The sequence below is a fragment of the Nycticebus coucang genome, chromosome 20 (assembly GCF_027406575.1).
Source record: "Nycticebus coucang isolate mNycCou1 chromosome 20, mNycCou1.pri, whole genome shotgun sequence".
NCBI lineage: Eukaryota > Metazoa > Chordata > Mammalia > Primates > Lorisidae > Nycticebus > Nycticebus coucang.
Window position 1 is genome coordinate 52,516,009 of NC_069799.1, and position 18,327 is coordinate 52,534,335.

At 44.9% G+C, this 18,327-nt stretch overlaps 1 protein-coding gene across 15 annotated transcripts in view; it reads right to left on the reverse strand.

Moving 5' to 3' along the window:
- Positions 1 to 7,396: 7,396 nt before the first annotated feature.
- MLLT10 (MLLT10 histone lysine methyltransferase DOT1L cofactor) overlaps positions 7,397 to 18,327 on the reverse strand; it is a 203,178-nt gene continuing 192,247 nt past the window's right edge. For 14 of the 15 annotated variants that reach the window (XM_053572095.1, XM_053572094.1, XM_053572093.1 and 11 more), the window contains 3 exons: positions 17,587 to 17,683; positions 11,786 to 11,983; positions 7,397 to 9,159 (listed from right to left, as the gene is read on the reverse strand). In XM_053572095.1, the coding sequence (XP_053428070.1) occupies positions 9,115 to 9,159; positions 11,786 to 11,983; positions 17,587 to 17,683 (340 nt within the window). In that variant the 3' untranslated portion in view covers positions 7,397 to 9,114. The remainder of the gene's footprint in view (positions 9,160 to 11,785; positions 11,984 to 17,586; positions 17,684 to 18,327) is intronic. The other variant, XM_053572102.1, reaches the window with a different exon arrangement.

The following is an 18,327-nucleotide window of genomic DNA, read 5'->3' on the forward strand; positions in this document are numbered from 1 at the left end:
CCCAGCAGCTAAACTTTCCTTATAAATCTGTCCTTTCGTCAGGGCTTGGAAGTAGTTGGATAAAGCGCTTGCTTACATATGTTACGGTAATCAGAGCACATTTAAGGGAAGTGATGTGACAGCGTATCTGTGAAGACATCATTTGCCTCTGAAGATGAAATGAGAGTGCTGTGGCATCACAGCTCACAGCAACCTCAAACTCTTGAGCTGAAGCAATCCTCTTACCTCAACCTCTCCCATAGCTGGCACCCACCACAATGCCTGGCTGTTAGAGATGGGGCTCTTGCTCTTGCTCAGGCTGGTCTTTGAACTTCTGAGCTCAGGTAATCCACCTGCCTCAGCTTCCCAGGGTGTTAGGATTACAAGTGTGAGCCACTGCGCCCAGCCTTCAGGCTGGTTTACTGCCACCATCTCTGCCTCCAGGAGGGAGCCCGTTCCCTGAGGCATCCCCTCTCCTGGGGACTCAGGCAACTGAGGAGTTTGGCCTGAAGTAAGAGTTGGGCTTGGCTGGGCAGAGGGACTTGTGTGGGCTCCAGAGCAGTGCCTAGTCCCGAAGCAGGTGACAGCAGCCACAATACATCATGGCGGGGAAGTGAGGGAGTCTCTGTGGGGAGGCAGTGCACACAAGTGAGGATGAAAGCCACACCTGCTGTCACCCAGGTCCCCTTGGGAGACACCTCTGTCCCCCCACCCACCCAGCTCCACAGCGCCTGCACTGGGCTGCTGCAGACACTTTTGTGCTCAGGGTACGTCGCTCACAACAGCACAGCGACTCCTTGCTTCCCTTTTCTTTCCAAAACTTTCCCCTTGTTTTTTTCTTTTTTTAGAGACAGAGTCACACTTTGTCACCCTTGCCCAGCTGCTTTTTAGAGACAGGGTCTCACTCTTGCTCAGGCTGGTCTTGAACTGAGCTCAGGCAATCCACCTGCTAGGATTACAGGCCTGAGCCACTGTGCCCAGCCTTAAAAACAGATTTTGATACTTCATCCTAAACATTTTTTTTTTTTTTTTTTTTTAGAGACAGAGTCTCACTTTGTCACCCTCGGTAGAGTACCGTGGTGTCACAGCTCATAGCAACCTCCAGCTCTTGGGCTTAGGTGATTCTCCTGCCTCAGCCTCCCGAGTAGCTGGGACTACAGGTGCCCGCCACAATGCCCGGCTATTTTTTGTTGCAGTTTGACCAGGGCCAGGTTTGAACCCACCATGGTATATGGGGCCGGTGCCTTGCTCACCGAGCCACAGGCACTTACCCATCCTAAACTTTTAAAGTCTCCCCCCACCCCACTAATGGTCCCCAAACAAATCCAGCTTGCAAATACTGGGCTGCAAATGAATAGCTTTCGTCTCAGGCCTCCCTTTGTAACTTCGCTCCTGAGTCTGCAGGTGTGGTGGTCCCGGGCCAGGCAGGGGATGCTATGGATGTGTGGGCTAAGCCCAAGACAGCCAGGCAGGTCATTCTTGGGTGACCTTCCCCTCTGCAGGGCCCCAGCCCTTGCAGGGCAGTTTCCAGGATCCACAAAGGCCACCAAGTCCTTTGCAGACTGTCCCAGCAGGCAGGGGTGGCATTGGTCTTGGTCTAAATGTTGGGAATTGGCTTGGAGTCTTTTCTGTGGCAAAAAGCTGCATGTGTTCTCACCATAGGATGGCTCCACCTCTGCTTCACCTGTAGCCCAGAGCCAGCCCGCAGCCCCTGTCTTGGCAATGACCCAGGCTTCCTGTCTGAGTGAACTGCTTGGCCTCCAGCCTGGGTCTGATTCATGAGGAGCTGAATGAGCAGGCTGTAAAACTGAACAGTTACATCATTGTCCCCTGGGGCTGCCAGCCCGGTGTGGAAGGGGGGTGGTAAGGCTGGGCAGCCTCACCCCTGCCCAGGAGGTGGCACTGCCAATGCCAAAGGCTGGCACCTATGCCAGCTGCAGGATGTTCAGAGCTACATTAAACAGGGTTCAAAAAAGCACCTTCCAGCAGGGCCAGGTCACCTGCCTCATACCCTCGGTGTCCCCACCCTTCAGAGACTATTGCAGGGACTTGGAGGAAAAGCTAGTGTGATTGCTGAGAGCTAGGTGACCACTTGCCTCTTGCCTTTCCGACCTTGCAAGGAGCGGCCCCAAACCGAGCGTGATAGGGGCCTGATCAGTATCTCCTGGGCTGCCTGATTACTGTGGTTTGCAGCGACATCCTGCCTCACAAATAAGACTGACAAATTTTGTGGCAATGATGGAGTCACCCTTCTATTTTCTGTAGCCTAATGCATATGGGAAAATAAACATTCTTTTAATGCTTTTGTCATTACTCAGAAGAAATATTTTGTAAAATTGCTGATAAAAATACCTAGTTGTTGGGTGGCGCCTGGGGCTCAGTGGGTTTGGCGCCGGCCCCATATACTGAGGGTGGCATGTTCAAATCTGACCACGTCCAAACTGCAACAAAAAGTAGCCAGGTGTTGTGGTGGGTGCCTGTAGTCACAGCTACTTGGGAGGCTGAGGCAAGAGAATCGCCTAAGCCCAAGAGTTTGAGGTTGCTGTGAGCTAGGACGCCACTGCACTCTACCAAGGGCGACAAAAGTGAGACTGCCTCAGAAAAGAAAAAAAAACTAGGTTGTTTATGCCAAATCATCCTGGCTCCAATCTGCTTAGCAAAGAGGTGTCACAGTGTGGGTCACAGCACAGCTGGGTGTCCATCCCTGCTGGTTTCCCTATTAACTAAGAAATCTCTGTTGGGAATCTTTTTGGCTACTCATCCTGTTATGTGAAAACTGGCATTTAAAAAGTGGATGTGGGCACTTTTGCCTGGGGCTGGCACTACTGAATGGGAGGATTCTGGCCTGGAGCAGGATGGGAGGCACCAGTCAGAGCCTTGACCTCAGGCCTACCTGGGAGTCCCAACCAGCTGCCCCAGTGACTGCCACATGCTCTGGATCCAGCCCTGTGCTCCACCAACCCCGCCTTCTGGTAGAGGGCTGCAGGGGCGTGGGCTGGGGCCAGGAGAGACAGTTCCAGCCCTATCCCTCTCTGGGGCTTAGGGCACGTGGGCCTTCCTGAGCCTGGAGGTGGCATCTTCCTGGTCTGAGGTTGTGATTCCAAAAATAAAACTGAAAAAGAGCTGAATGGAGAGCAATGACCAGTCTAACCAAGAAGGAAACGCAGGTCATTGGTCAGAAGAAAATCTGGAATCTTCCAAGAACCTAAGAAGCCACAGAGCAGAAAGAGTGCCAGGGCAGGAAGGGTCAGGAGGTTCCAGGTCCCCTGCTGCAGTCAGCTTAGCCCACAGCTTCCAGCCCTGGGCCCTGCAGAGCCTCCCCCCTCATCCCTGGTGAAATTAGAGCCCAGGCATTTACACTGTTATCAAAATGTCAAGCTGTCACAGCCAGAAGAAGGGGCTCTCCATGCCGGCAAGCCCCTCAGCTCAGGGACATAGGAGCAGCCTGACCGGCAAAGGGTATACCAGTTGGGTGGGGAACCCTTAAGTCTAGGACCTTTAATCCAGGCTGCACAGGAAACCAGCCCCCCCACCTCCCCAATCACCCCATTACATTCCAGAGGCTTTGGTTTTTGGGTCCAGGATGGAGAGTCCCTGCACAGTGGGGGCCGATTTCCAGGCTGTTCTACTAGTCAGCCCAGAAAAACCACTGCACTGGACTAAGAAGAGTTCACAGCACCTTGTTTTATTCAGAGATTTCTGCATTTTGGACAGTTCAGCTACAGAAAACCACTGTCCGTGCTGGTTCTGGGAGGAGACCAGGAGAACCAGAAAGGTCATGAACGCTGAGATGCAAAACCTCCTGATAATCCATCTGCTTGTTAAATGAGCCAAGTGAAAAATACCAGGTGTGTCAATTAGAATTTCAGGGAAAACAAACTTGATCAGCAAAAAAATTAATTTCTTGTCCGTAACAAAAGTAAAATGTGTTTACTGCTGCAAACTGAGGTCAGTTGCAGTGGACTGAATGTGTCCTCCTACCAAACAATCATGTGCTGAAATTACAACTTCCAAGCTGAGCAAGGTGGTTCATACCTGTAACCTTAGCACTCTTGAGAAGCTGAGGTAGGAGGATCCCTTGAGCTTAGGAGTTGGAGACTGGCCTGAGTGAGACCCCATCTCTACTAAAAATAGAAAAACTAGCTGGACTTGGTCATGGGCACCTAGAGTCCCAGCTAAATGGGAGGCTGAGGCAAGAGGATTGCTTAACCCCAAGAGTTTGAGGTTACTATGAGCTATGACACCATGGTACTCAACCCACGGTGACAGAGTGACAGTCTAGGAAAAAAAAAAAAAAAATTTCCACCTTCCAAGGTGGTAGCTTCAGAAGATGAAACCTTTGAGAGGTGATTAGGTCAGGGGGTGTGGAACTCTTCCAGGAAGGTAGGAGGCCAGAGCTCTCTTGCCCTCCACTGTGTTAGGACACAGTGACAAGTCGGCCATCTGCTACCTGGAATAGGGCCCTCCTCCCTGACCCTTGTGGGTGCCCTGACCTCAGATTTGTCGCTTCCAGGAACTTTTGAGAGGTAAATTTCTGCTGTGGATTGAGCCACCCAGACTATGAAGCTTGGTGAAAGCTGGCGGAGCTGACTGGTGTTGGCTTTTACACAATCAAGCACTTGGGGGCAGAAGTTGGGGAACATTAGACCCTGTCAACCCAGGTGACTTTGGACCCATTTCACAGCCCTGTCGTCTGACTCCTGCACCTCTCTCCAGCCACCAAAACTGCTCCTGTCACATCGCCAAATGTCCAATACTGGGTCCTAGAGGCTCAGCCCTACCTCTTCAATCCTGCTAACCAGCATGTCTTCCCAACTGGGTACAGCCTCTCATGCTTTGGGGAAGGGGGTGGATGTCAACCAATCCTGGAGTTCCCCTGGCTCCTGCTCAGATTCCTTCTTCCCTACCCTTCCCCACCCTGGTGACTGCACTGCCTTAGTTTCAGAGTCAACTTCCTGGTTCTAGAGCCCCTGCCCAAAGACAACAGAATCCTCCACTCTTTGTCTGAGGACTGTTCCAGGGGCTTCCCCAATATCCAAAATAGCCAGAGCACAGACTTGGAATGTGCCTCCATGGAGTGGAGACGTGAGAACCACACATGCCTGCCAGCCCAGAGCCAGGGCCACCCTGTGCGAGACGTGCCCGCCATCGTGTGGCCCATCCTATTCAATAGTCTCTATCCCCAGGGACCCCAGCCTACCTTTCCTCTCCATGTAGCTCAGCTCAATACTTCAAACCAGTTTCGTGCCCAGTCCCACCGCGGTTTCTCCCAATTCTTCCCTAGACCCATCCTTGTCCCCTCTGTGCTGCCAGGGCCTTAATGGCAGTGGGCCAAGACTCACATGTCTCTTGGGAAGACATGAGGGAATGGCATTGTGAATTAACACAAAGTCAAGGGCATCCCCAATTCCAACTGAAGGCACACTGTGGTCTGCCTTTCTAGTTACCAGTTATCCCTGGGACAGGCAGAGCCCTCAGAGGCAACGCCCGCCATGTTCAAGAACAGCTTAGCTTCAGCCTCCTCTGCTGCAGTGTGGGGAGGGTGGGAGCAAGAGCTGTACAGAGCAGTTGGGTCTCACTCACCCAGAGATGAACTTGGAGGTGCAGAGGGGCCCGAGGTTGTCACTGGGCACTTCCTACCTTACTTGCCTCAGATAATTCTTGTTCTTAATTGTTCCAATCCACTCTAGCAGCTATGAGCTACATGACTACTCATCCTCTCTAAGCCTGAATCTCCTTACCCATAAGATGGGAAAACTCCCAGTCCCTCCCAAGGTGTGTGCAGATTAGAGAAGACAACACAGTGGGTGAGGCAGGGCTCCATTCAGAGGACCCTCAGTGACAGCCGGCATGCTGGATCCGGGGACAACCTGCCCCCCCAAAGCAGGTGGGGCCCACTCGAGGGCAGGAGCTGTGACTCTCACAACCAAAGGCCAAGAACTAGTCCCACCAGAAAGACACCAGAAGTGTCAAGAGTAGGGAACAAAATCTGAAAACTGAGCTCAGCCCCTTGAAGCTTCTTGTGGATTTGAGGATTTCTGGCAAAAAGGTGGCCTGTGAAGAGGTGATAAACTTGTATGGGGCAGCTGTGCACCTGACGGTGGAGTCATGTGAATGTGGAACCCCAGACCCAGGGCAGCCAGAGATTCAGGAGGTGGACACAAGGAGTGTGGGGGCAGCTGGAAGGGACACAGGACCCTTACAGACTCCAGGTGGGAGGTGAGGGGGGTGAACCTGACCTGTAAGAAAGCGGGTCTATCAAAGGGGACTTGACTTATGTGGAACCTTTCCTGTATCTACAGATTTGTATGCATTCAGTATTAGCTTATTTTTTATTCTTGCTGGGCATAATCCTGATTTAGTGATTATTTTGAAAGAGATTCTTTTGTTGCAAATAACTGGGAGAGGGACAGATTGACAGGTGATATCAATTTTTAAGAAAGTGAAAATTATTTTTAAAATGATTTCCAAATGTCCCCAGAGTCCCAGGGATCAGCCCTCCCCTCCTTCCACTCGGTGGCTGTTGCTTCTTGACCCACGACACGCTCACATGCCAGGACTAGACTGCAAGTGTCCCTGCAGCCTCCTCCCAAGTCCCGGCCCACTCAGCAGACATGCATGCAGGCCCCGAGACAGCACCACAAACAAGCAGCCCAGATAAAGGACATGTGAAGAAATTACTCGGAGACTTTAAAGATTGAGGTTCGAGTTAATGGAGGAGTCATCTGTCATTTTAGAGGAATGATAATCCTTAGCCTTGGGAGAGACAAGACTCTCTAAAGTCAGATAACTATTTTTCCCTTGTGAATAAAAAAAGTCTCTCCAGGAACCTAAAATTCACTCCTTAATAAAGTTAAGAGCCTAGAACCAGTTTTTCTTGTTCATTCAACTCCTAATTACTTGGAGCAAATTATACAGATCGGTATATTCTGATTTAATTAAGGCTGAGGTAAAGCCTGAGCATTTAAATTTTTGAAAAGCACCACAGGCAATTCAGAAGCTTCCCAAGACCCAGGAAACACTAAATGGATTTGGCCATCTCTTTCATGGAATGCTTCTGGTTAGAGCCAGTTAACTGCAGAAACAAGAGGAAGCAAATGTCTACCAAGTGTGATGCTCTATCAGTGAGCCCTGAGGACCAGCTCACCTGGAATCTATTTTCCTTCTGTCTTCCCTGGAGCTGTTTCCTCTCTGTCACAGCAGTGCTCAGAGCGCTTTCCCTGGTGACGTCTCAGACCTCTGAGCACAAGGCCGGGCTGCCCTGCACACTGCTCTGCACGCTGTATAGACTTTACTCATTAGCAAAGTTTCACTTACTCCAAGGTGACAGGATGCGAATGTCCCCAACAGACTACACAGGTGAGGTCCCCAGCAGTCTTCAGGACCTTCAGCCTCTCCAAACAAGGATAGCACAGAGTTATAAACATTATTAAATTTTATTAACAAAAACTTTGTACATTTTCTTTTAATACATGTGGAATTTTACATCTAGGTAAAATAACAACACATTCAAAATTTACCTTTTATACAAATTGTTACAGAATAACAACCAGTGGGTTAAATAAGTAAAATAAACCACACTGATGTTTTTAAATTATCTACAAAAGATTTGACTTTCTTTAAAATTCCCCTGAACATATAAAAATAAATTAATTTTATTTTTCAGTTAAATCTACCAATTAGAAATATTACAAATCAAAATATCAATGTTATCTTATGAATTTTTCACAATACAAAACAGATTCACAAAACTTTATTTACAGAAATGAGGTAAGAACTGTGCAATGTTTAACCAAGAGACATATTGCAGAATTAACATGTTCTTCCAGCTAAGTACACAGTGGAGGTCTAATTACAGCTGGGTCTTTTCCACTAATAATTCACGTATTTAAGAACAGTTCAATGATCACGTCCCCCAGTTGTTTAATGTATTCTCTGCCATGTTGTCACATCAAGAGTGTGGCTCCCCAAAGTGGAAGGGCTGTGACGGGAGTTTCACCTACTCTGGGGTCTGTAGCAGTGGATTTTTAATTTTGTCTTAATGGTCAGTAACGAGAAGCTGTTTGTTTAAATGAAACAAATACATTTTTTTCACCAAATCCATTCCTTTCTTGTGACTCATTAGTGGACAAATACCCAGGTAACAGTTTTGCCTGAGCTATCTACAGTGGCACAGAAAGTTTTGAATAAAGGCGGAAGCATGGGAAAGGCTGCCATGTGGGGGTTCCTGCTGCTCACGAAGCGCTGACTGTGCGCTCTGCTGTCTCGCGCAGCCTCAACACAACGGAGGAACAAACAGGCACTTAAACTAGGCCAAACCCTACCCGCGGTTTCCAGAGTGGCCCCTCTTTCTGAAAGAAGTCTTTTGCTTTGAATTGATCTGGTTCCCCCAGCAGCCTTAGAACTCACTTAACTCAAGGTTTCTTTAAAATATGAATAGGTCTTAATACTAACGAAAAAGCAATTCTCAAAAGAAAATTTGATAATTTAGCAGAAGCCGATATTACCATCCTAACTTGATTACCAAGATTGGCCAAATCGCATTAGAAAGGAAATTTTTTAAACAAAGATTGCCAAGTCCCAGTTGATGACCTGTATATTTGCAATATTAAATCAATAAAACTCCAGGAGAAGAAATTGGACAGTTCTGTGAAATTTGTTTTTAAGATCTGATTCACAGAGCAAACTTACCATAACCTAAACAAAAGGCCAAATTTCATGTTTCAACTTGTACGATATAATCAAGTAGCTTGTAAATGGACCAAGTTTTTTGTTTTGCGATTCGTATCTCCAATTTATAATAAAACTAGTTGTGCACCAACTATATTAAATTTTTCTTGGGTTGATAAACTAATTGCATGTAAATTATTTCATTGACAGAAGTTAGTTATTAAATTTTCTTTCCAAGTTAAAAAAAATTGGGGTGAGGGGTAGGGAATATAGGGATTCCAATTCAGTGCAACAAAGCAACAAGAAAATTAAAGCCTTACAAGAACGTCCTTGTGGCAAAGACTCCTTTGTTGTGCAGTGAGTTTCTTGTTGCATTTCTTCATAGCTGTAGTGATAGGACTGCAACAGCAGCCAGACGAAGTGCTACAACAGCAGGATAGGCAATTTCTAGACGTTTCTCAAGTGTCAACTTTTCTCTTGAGCTACAGGCCCAGTTTTATCACTAAGTCTCTGCAGTTAAAACAAAAATCAGATGCATTAGCTAAATTGAGTTCTGGCCAAAACTTGAGGTAATATCTGCCTAATTGAAATTGTAACTGAGATGAAATGCAGTACACAGGTTATTTCTTTTCTTTTCTTCTGCAAATTGGAATGGCTACTTTCCAAAATAGACATGAATTCACCAGTAAATGCCTTTTTTTTTTTTTTTTGGAGACAGTCTCACTCTGCTGCTCCAGGCTAGAGAGTAAATGCTTTTAAAACAAACAAAAAAAAAAAACATCAAATCCATCAGTATCCCAAGACAAGAGGAGCAGCAGGCTCACCTAAGGGACAGAATGCCTCAGGAATGGATATATAATTCATCCTCCAGAATCAACTTTTCCACCAAAGCAGAAACATGGTATTGTGGAAAACAAAAAAAAATTTTATTATTATTATTTTTTTTTTGGAGACAGTCTCTCACTTTGTTGCCCTTGGTAGAGTGCAGTGGCATCACAGCTCACAGCAACCTCAAACTCTTGGGCTTAAGCCTCAGCCTCCCAAGTAGTGGGACTACAGGTGCCCGTCACAACACCGGGATAGGAAAACAAATTCTGTATGGACTAAGAAAGTTGTGTGTTCTGATCCCACATTATCCTTTGAGTTCAAATGCCTTTCAGTGTCCTTTTGCTTATATATTAAAAATGTTCTGACTTACTATTTTAAAGAACGAAATCACATACGCCACTGTCTCTAACAAGGAGGCCTGGCACGAAGTGGGGTATTTCAGCAAATACTACCTCCCAGCCCTGCTTTCTCTTATTAGCTAATTGTCGTTTTTCTATCAAATACATTCCTCACTGAATAACTTACAAAAAGTTATAACTAATTCACTTTTTAGCACAAGAATAAACTCATTAAGGGGGAGGCGGGGTTGAAGGAGTACAAAAAAGTTTGTGAATTAATACAAAAAAATCACTGAAATTTCCCGTGTCAGCAAAACATGGTGAGGCTTGTGATGAAGACAACATTTACAATCAGGAAGTTAGCAAAACAAGAATGCAAACAAAAAAAGCATTGAAGAGTTAATGAAAAGCAATAATCCTACATTTGAATTCTCATAACTAAACACAAACTAAAGTTCTGAAGAACAATAAAGAAAACTTTCCAAGTAATGGAAATCGCAAACACTGTGACTTCCAAGTCCCTCCTCGGGCGGCACCTATGGCTCAGTCGGTAAGGCGCCGGCCCCATATACCGAGGGTGGAGGGTTCAAACCCGGCCTCGGCTGAACTGCAACCAAAAAATAGCTGGGCGTTGTGGCGGGCGCCTGTAGTCCCAGCTACTCGGGAGGCTGAGGCAAGAGAATTGCTGAAGCCCAGGAGTCGGAGGTTGCTGTGAGCTGTGTGATGCCACGGCACTCTACCGAGGGCCATAAAGTGAGACTCTGTCTCTACAAAAAAAAAAAAAAAAAAAAAACCAAGTCCCTCCTCATCTCTCCCTCCTTCCTGCTCCTAACATCCAGTCTCCAATCTACAGCCCCATAGCCTTCCTCTAACAGGGCTCTGCCCCGGCTGGAATTTAGGGAAAACATTTACTCTCCAGTAAAGTAGACCTTATTGAAGGGGAGAATTAATGGGGGGGGGGGGGGAGCCTTAAAATGTGTGCTACTGTATGTGTAGTACACTGTTCCTGCATCCACTTTTAATTTATCTTAACTTGTACCTTGAAAGGATAAATGCTACTATCACTTACATGAAATTAAAGAATTTAGGGCGGCGCCTGTGGCTCAGTCGGTAAGGCGCCGGCCCCATATACCAAGGGTGGCAGGTTCAAGCCCAGCCCCAGCGAAACTGCAACAAAAAAAAATAGCCGGGCATTGTGGCGGCTGCCTGTAGTCCCAGCTACTCGGGAGGCTGAGGCAAGAGAATCGCTTAAGCCCCAGGAGTTGGAGGTTGCTGTGAGCTGTGTGAGGCCACGGCACTCTACCGAGGGCCATAAAGTGAGACTCTGTCTCTACAAAAAAAAAGAAATTAAAGAATTTAAAATTCAAATTTCATTACAAATGTGATTGTGATTTCTCTTGAAAAGTGAACTGGTAGAGTAACTGGATTGCTTGTCCTAAAATTTATATAATTTTTATTATAAAATAATTTACTTTTAAAAAGTACTTTGACATGATTGCAAGAGGGACTTTACCTAACAATTGCAATCAGTGTAACTGGCTTATTGTACCCTCAATGAATCCCCAATAAAAAAAAAAAAAAAAAAAAAGTACTTTGGAAGAAAATAACAGAAATATTCTTAAATTACACAGACTGGTTCTATAACTAAACAAATTAATTTTAAAAAGCTCAGAAAACAACAAGTCTTTGGGCTGCACTGTCCTATATGACTTGTTAACTGAAACATTTTCATTTTGAAAATTGCTAAATTACAAAACAGCCTTCAAACCTTATGTACAGATTCAAACTGATACATTCAGCGGGATATAAATTGGCTTAGGTCCTTTGTGTTTATAATATCCAGCTGCTCAAACAACCGGTTTTAAGAAAAAAATATTAGGGGAATAGTCAATTTTTAAAAATAATCATCTTTGATTAATCAAATTACATAATTTCATGGGACACGATAAAGCAAACATGCTCACTGTTACCTTCTGACTTGTGCCATCTGCATGGATGGGGAGAAAGGGGTTGGTGGCCGTGTGAAGTGGAGGTGCCTGTGCACCTGCGAGAAGGTTGTTTATGGGGATCTGCGCCGGGCCAGGGAGCTGCAGCTGGGGCAGCTCGGGCTGGTGGTGCTGCTGGTGGTGCTGCTGCATCAGCTGGTACAGGAAGGCTTGATGCTGTTCCTTAGGCAGAAACGAAGGGAAGAAAATGAGTCCCCAGCAGAGAACTCAGCAGTCAGGAAAGCCTGCCGCATCTGTTTCCTTTCCTTTAGTCCTGGACATTTAAATCTAAGTCACATTCACATTACTAAGAAAGAAAACAAGTGTCTCATCTAGAAAAATGTGCTGCACCAGATAATAACCATCTACTATAAAATGTCTATCAGTGAACAACTTATTTTCAAAACAGTGCACACAAATACCAGACACCTCTACACACATGATGACCAAGTGGTGCAGCCACTTCGGTAAACCACAGGTCACCCAGGTTTGAAGGCATTGTGTGGGTTTTAGCCCTTCCCTAAATCTGTCCAGACTTGAAACAACTCTTCTGTTCTCATTCATGCCTAACAGGAAGGATGCTTTCTTGATGTAGTTGCAAACTATTCTTTACAGCAAATGTAGTATATTCCACTCAAGATATTCACATACTTCCTGAGTGTTTACTGTATACCAGGAACTGTTTTAGATGCTTGAGACATCTTGGGGCAGGGGAAGAAAAATAAACAAAAAATGTTAGGATGTGATTATTGCTGAGAGAAAAGGGAAATGGGAGTCTATGTAGGAAGCGGGTGTGGGGAAAAGGGGATGTCAGATTGTAATTTTAAAGAGATTGGTCAGAATAGTTCTCACTGAGAAGTTAACACCCTGACAAAGCCTTGGAGTTAGTGAATTCCAGAGAGACAACCCAGCCAGTGCCCAGGCTTCCCCAGGAGCACACAGGCCAGCCCAGGCCAGCACAGAAGCCAGTGGGGCCAGGGTGCAGTGAGCAAGAGGGAGAGCTCATGGTGCAGAGCGGGGATACTTGTACTCACAGTAATATGGCCAGTAGGAGGTTTTGAGCAGAGAAAAGACACAACCTGATTTTAGGACTTCTTGATGTAGTCAATGTGGGTGTCAAAGAAAGAAGGGACTGCAAAGTTTTTGGTTGAGCAGCTAAAGAATACAGTTCCTGTCAGCTGAGGGGAAACGAGGTACAGCAGGTTCGTGGAGGCTGTTCAGCTTTGGACACATTATGTCTGAAATGTCTTTTAAGATGCGTAAGTGGAGACACTCAGTGAGCAGTTAGATCGAAGAGTATGAAGCTGTAAACATCAGCACACAGGTGGCACTCTGTGGTGAGGGGGGGAGAGAGACCAAAGAGGGGGCCGGAGAAGGAGGCTAAAAAGGAATAACCAGTTAGGGAAAGAGAAAATCAAGATAATGTGGCGTCCTGGGAGCCAAGAGGAGAAAGTGTTTTGAAGAGATCGAATTAGCTCTATCCCATGCTGTTGCTATGTCAGGTAAGAAAAAGAATGAGAACTGACCACTGGATTTAGCAACAGAGAGGTCATCTAGGACAGGACAGAAAGCAGACAGACAGGAGAGTGACTGGTGGGGGAAAGAAGAGTCCAACAAGAGTTAAGATAGAAGCTGCGTATTTGCCTTATAATAATATTCTTGGCTCCGTAGAGTTGGATGCTTGTAAATGAACAAATTTTATCCTCCACCCTTCGCTGACACAGGAAAAAAGAGTTTAAACCCTGTCAGTTCTCATGGTCTCTGACTCTTGTGCTCTAAATTCCTTAATCAACCATGTTCTAGACATGTGATATGCGCATGTAGTATTATGAGAGTAAAATTTTTATTAACAAGACACCTGAACAAACTGAGTTTTAGTACCTCATATCAAGATGAGGCAAGAGATGAGAAAGCAAAATCGCATTTTAGAGTAAGCATTTAAGAATTTATATATTATCTATCTTACGCCACTGTAAAAACAGTGACAGTGAAAATAATGACTCAGAATCAAAATAAATGCTTTCGGTATATTTAGGTCATTAAATATGAAATGTCCAACTCCAAACCAAAAGTTCATTATATCTCAAATAAGAAGCAGTACAATCAATCAACTTTATGTGCCTGAACTATGGACACAGTTTTGCCACCTTAACAGTAACTTGTGTCAGCCAGCAGCTAAGAAGCCTGGAGAGCAAGTGGTGATGACATCATGAGAGGCCTTTTCCACAGCTATTGAGAATTGAGTATTTTTCCTTATAAGAAGTAGTCCAAAGCCTGGAAGAAGTGGTAGTCATGTGGGGCAGGGTCTGGTGAATAGAGCGAAGGATAGAGCATTTCAACCTTCTGTAGTTTGAGGAGCACTGTCTGTACAACATGTGTGATCAAGGGTGCACTGGCCTGTCTCTATTGGCCAATCTTGGCTGCTTCATCACAAGCATCATCCAACCAGGTGCAGGAGACATCCCCTGTACTTAGCTGACCAGGTTTCATGAGGCTGTAGTGGCTAAGGCCACCCGACAGACAACCCTGGGTGTTTTGGATGACTATTCGGTTTTGGGTTGTGTTTGGCCCTTCATCTTTAATCATCATGCTCAACACTTGTGATCTGTCAGAAAGAATCCATTTTTCATCACCCATAACAATATGGTATAGAAATGGCTTGCCTTTATATCATGACAGCAAAGCTTCAAGCTGATTTCTCTTCTGCCGCTCATGTGGAACCCATTTATATGGCTTCTTTATCTTGCCGATTTGTTTCAAATGGTCCAGTATTGTTGCAATAGTAACATGGAACCTTGCTGCTAATTCACACGTAGGCTGAGACGGATTTGTTTCCGCCATAGCTTTCAGCTCATCATTATTCACCTTGGTCTCAGGTTGCCCACGTGGCTCATTTGCAAAGTTAAAATCACCAGAACAGAACTTCTCAAACCATCGATGAACTATGTGTTCATTAGCCACATCCTTCTCAAGCATCTTCACTAATATTCTGAGCTGTCTGTGATGCTTTGGATCCATGAACACATTCATATTCAAAAATAACACTAATTTTTGAGTATCCATGGTTTCATAAAAGTTGCTCTAAAATTTTTTTGAAAGATAATCACAAGGCAAACCGTGTTTAAAAGACTGAGTTCAGCTGTCAAACTTTGTACGGAAGGAAATCGGACACTTCATATTTAATAACCTCATTTTTAAAAACTAAAGCAAGAAAGGACATACATGTATCTTAGAAAGAAATGACAAGGTCTAACCCTCCCAACCCCCACTGAACAATGAATGTGTTTTCAAGCAGCACAACTAAATCAAGTGTGCAGGGGAAGGGACAAAGGGATACCACTGTGTTCACAAGTCCCTAGCCACAGAGGCCAGCACTGCCACGGACCAGAGCCACACACTGACACATCTGAGGGGTCCAGTCTTCCCTTTCCCAAGATACCTACTTCACATCTCCTCCCTCCACTAAAACGCCCCGCCTTTTCTCTGCTAAACTGCTCGGACTTCACTGATGCAGTGAGCTGCTGTTTTTTCTCCTCTTCCTCGGCCAGAGCTGTGGCCTCCCTCCCACTCCAGAAGTTTTCCCACCAACTTACACATAAGCTGTCATATTCAAGATGAACAGAGATACTGCCCCCTCATGCTGTTGTCTGTCTTTGGTGCCCACTTCTCTGCTTTTTACTGTATGGTGTCTTGAGCTGCCTGTATTCCACTTTAACTTCTCATTTCATTTTTTTCAACCTTTTGAATGATATTACTTCCATTGTACCAAAACTGCCCTTGCCAAAAGCCTCCAGACAACAACATCCCATGGTCAATCCTTACTTATCCTACCAAGAGCATTTACACAGCTGACTCCAACTCATCCTGGAAACATTTTCTCCACCTGGCCCAAGACATTGCTCTCTCAGTTCTTCTCCCAGCTCGCTGACCACTCTTCCTCAATACCCTCGACTGCCTCACTCTCCTTCCTCAGGGCACCAGGGCTCGGCATCGAACCTCCTGGCTCTCAGCATCATCAACGCAGCACCGATGCCAGCCTTCTGTCTCTAGCTGTGTCCTTTCCTGGAACTGCAGACTCCTGGCTCACGATGGTCTCTTCTACCGTCCACTTTGACATCTCAACTGAGGCTTCAAGTTTACTATGTCGATAATGGAACTCCTGTTTTCTCTCCAGAACTGGTTTTATCCAGTTCCTCCAAATCTCAGTGAAAGTCCATACCTAATCATTCAGGGTTCTTTTCTTCTATGTCCTACAAATGAGTCTTATTGGTTCTATCTTCAAAATATACAGCAATTTCAGACAAATTTTCACTACACTACTATGTTAAGGCCCCAGCACCTCCTGCCTCAACTACTACTCCTTGTTTCTACCTTTACCCTCCCACCCCCCCCAACACACACAGACTATTCTCCATACAGCAGCTAAACTAATCCTTTAAAATACAGTTATCATGTTACTATCCTGTTCAAAACCTTCCAATTCTTAGAATAATCCTGAAAAAAAGTGGAAGGGGGGAGAGAAAACAAGATAAACAAAATTGAGTAATTATTACAGCTAGGTGAACGAATGATGGGTACACAGGGCTTTAATATCCTTTACTTTTGGTATACTTGAAAATATCTATAGGGTGGTGCCTGTGGCTCAGTGGATAGGGCACCGACCCCATATACCAAGGGCGGTAGGTTCGAACCCGGCCCCAGCCAAATTGCAAGAAAAAAATAGCTGGGCATTGTGGCAGGCGCCTGTAGTCCCAGCTACTCGGGAAGCTGAGGCAAGAGAATCACCTAAGCCCAGGAATTGGAGGTTGCTGTGAGCTGTGACACCACAGCGCTCTACCAAGGGCGATAAAGTGAGACTGTCTCTAAAAAAAAAAAAGAAAGAAAGAAAGGAAAGAAAGAAAGAAAATATCTATAATAGGTTTAAAAAAAAAAGCTGTCAGTGAATCCCAGACCTTGTGGACCTTAGCACTAAGGGAGGCCAAGGTGAGAGGATTGCCTGAGGCCAGGAGTTCCAAGATCAGCCTAAACAAGAGCTAGCAGGGCCTTCCCTCCCACCAAGAGAAAAAATTAGAAAAAAATCAGCCAGGCACAGTGGTGAGAACATGTAGTCCAGCTACTTGGAAGGCTAAAGATCCCTTGAGCCCAGGAGTTTGAGGCTGCAGTGAGCTACGATGATGTCATTGCACTTTGGCCAAGCAACAAAACAAGACCCTGTTCTCCAAAAAATAAATCACCAAAATTTCTTACCACAGCCACAAAAAGCATTCCTCATCTTCTAACCATCACAACGCCCCTCCCCAAACACGCCCAGACCTTTTCCACTTGGTGGCTCCCTCCACCTCAGATGCACTTTTCTCCTGACTCCCTCGGGCTGTGAAGGCACACTCCCCCAGCTCTCACTTAGCTCTGTGCTCCAGACTTACCCCCAAAGATGTGGAGCATCACCTCCTTGGCCCTAACCCTGACCCTGCTCTCTACTTCCTCAGTATCCATCACCACCAAAAGCCACATGTTATGTCTCGCCCATCTCCCCTTTCAGACTGTACCTGCCTCACCACGGTATCTCCAAGCCTGCAATGCCATCCTGACACATGCTCTTAGGTGTATGTTAATGAATGAATGTGATACAGGTACCACAGACCATACAACATGGCAAGAAAAACTTGAATTATGCATTCAATATGTTATTTCACAAAGGAGCAATGTATACCCGTGGTGAATATCTACAGAAGCTCAGAACACTTGTTCCTAATAAAAATTAAATATTATTGAAAGGAAGAACTTACTGGTGTGAGCTGCTGAGAATTTAACAACTGCTGAAATTGCTGTTGATGAATAAGTATTTGTCTTTGTTGGTCAGAAAGTAATCCTAGTCCTGAGGCACTGAAAAATGATTAAAAGTCTTACTTTCTACTACATACCTCTGTTGTTTAAAAAAAATATCTAAAATGAAAGGCAACTTTTCATTTTGATGTTTAATAAATTAACAAGTAATGGTTTTAATCATAACTTTTTGAAAACAATTATGTACATATTATCTCTTTATATATTCATGTATACAATAAATAATTCACATTGTCAAGAAATGTTTTCTTTTTTATTATAAAACAAATGGGTACTAACTTATTTCATGGAATAGAAATTTACATGTGTTTATAACAAGCAGTTAATAATCTGCTTTTAATTATTCAAGGATAATTTAACCCACAACTAAGTAAACACATATTTAAAACAAAGAAAGAATCCAAACATGCTACTAACCGATTTGGCCTAACCTTCAATAATCCCAATGGGAAAACTAAGCACCCATGAAGGAAATAGTACCCATTGCAGATCCACTGAAATTTATTTATTCCCCAACAGCATGTTTCATAACAGGGCTTTAGTCCCCTAATTCTGAACAAACATTCAAATAAAATTCCAGTACAATGAAGCCAGTCAGTCTCACTTCCTAGAATCAAGACAAGTATTTGACCTTTATCTTATAACACAATCTTTGATTAGAAAGTTAAAAAATAACACAGTTG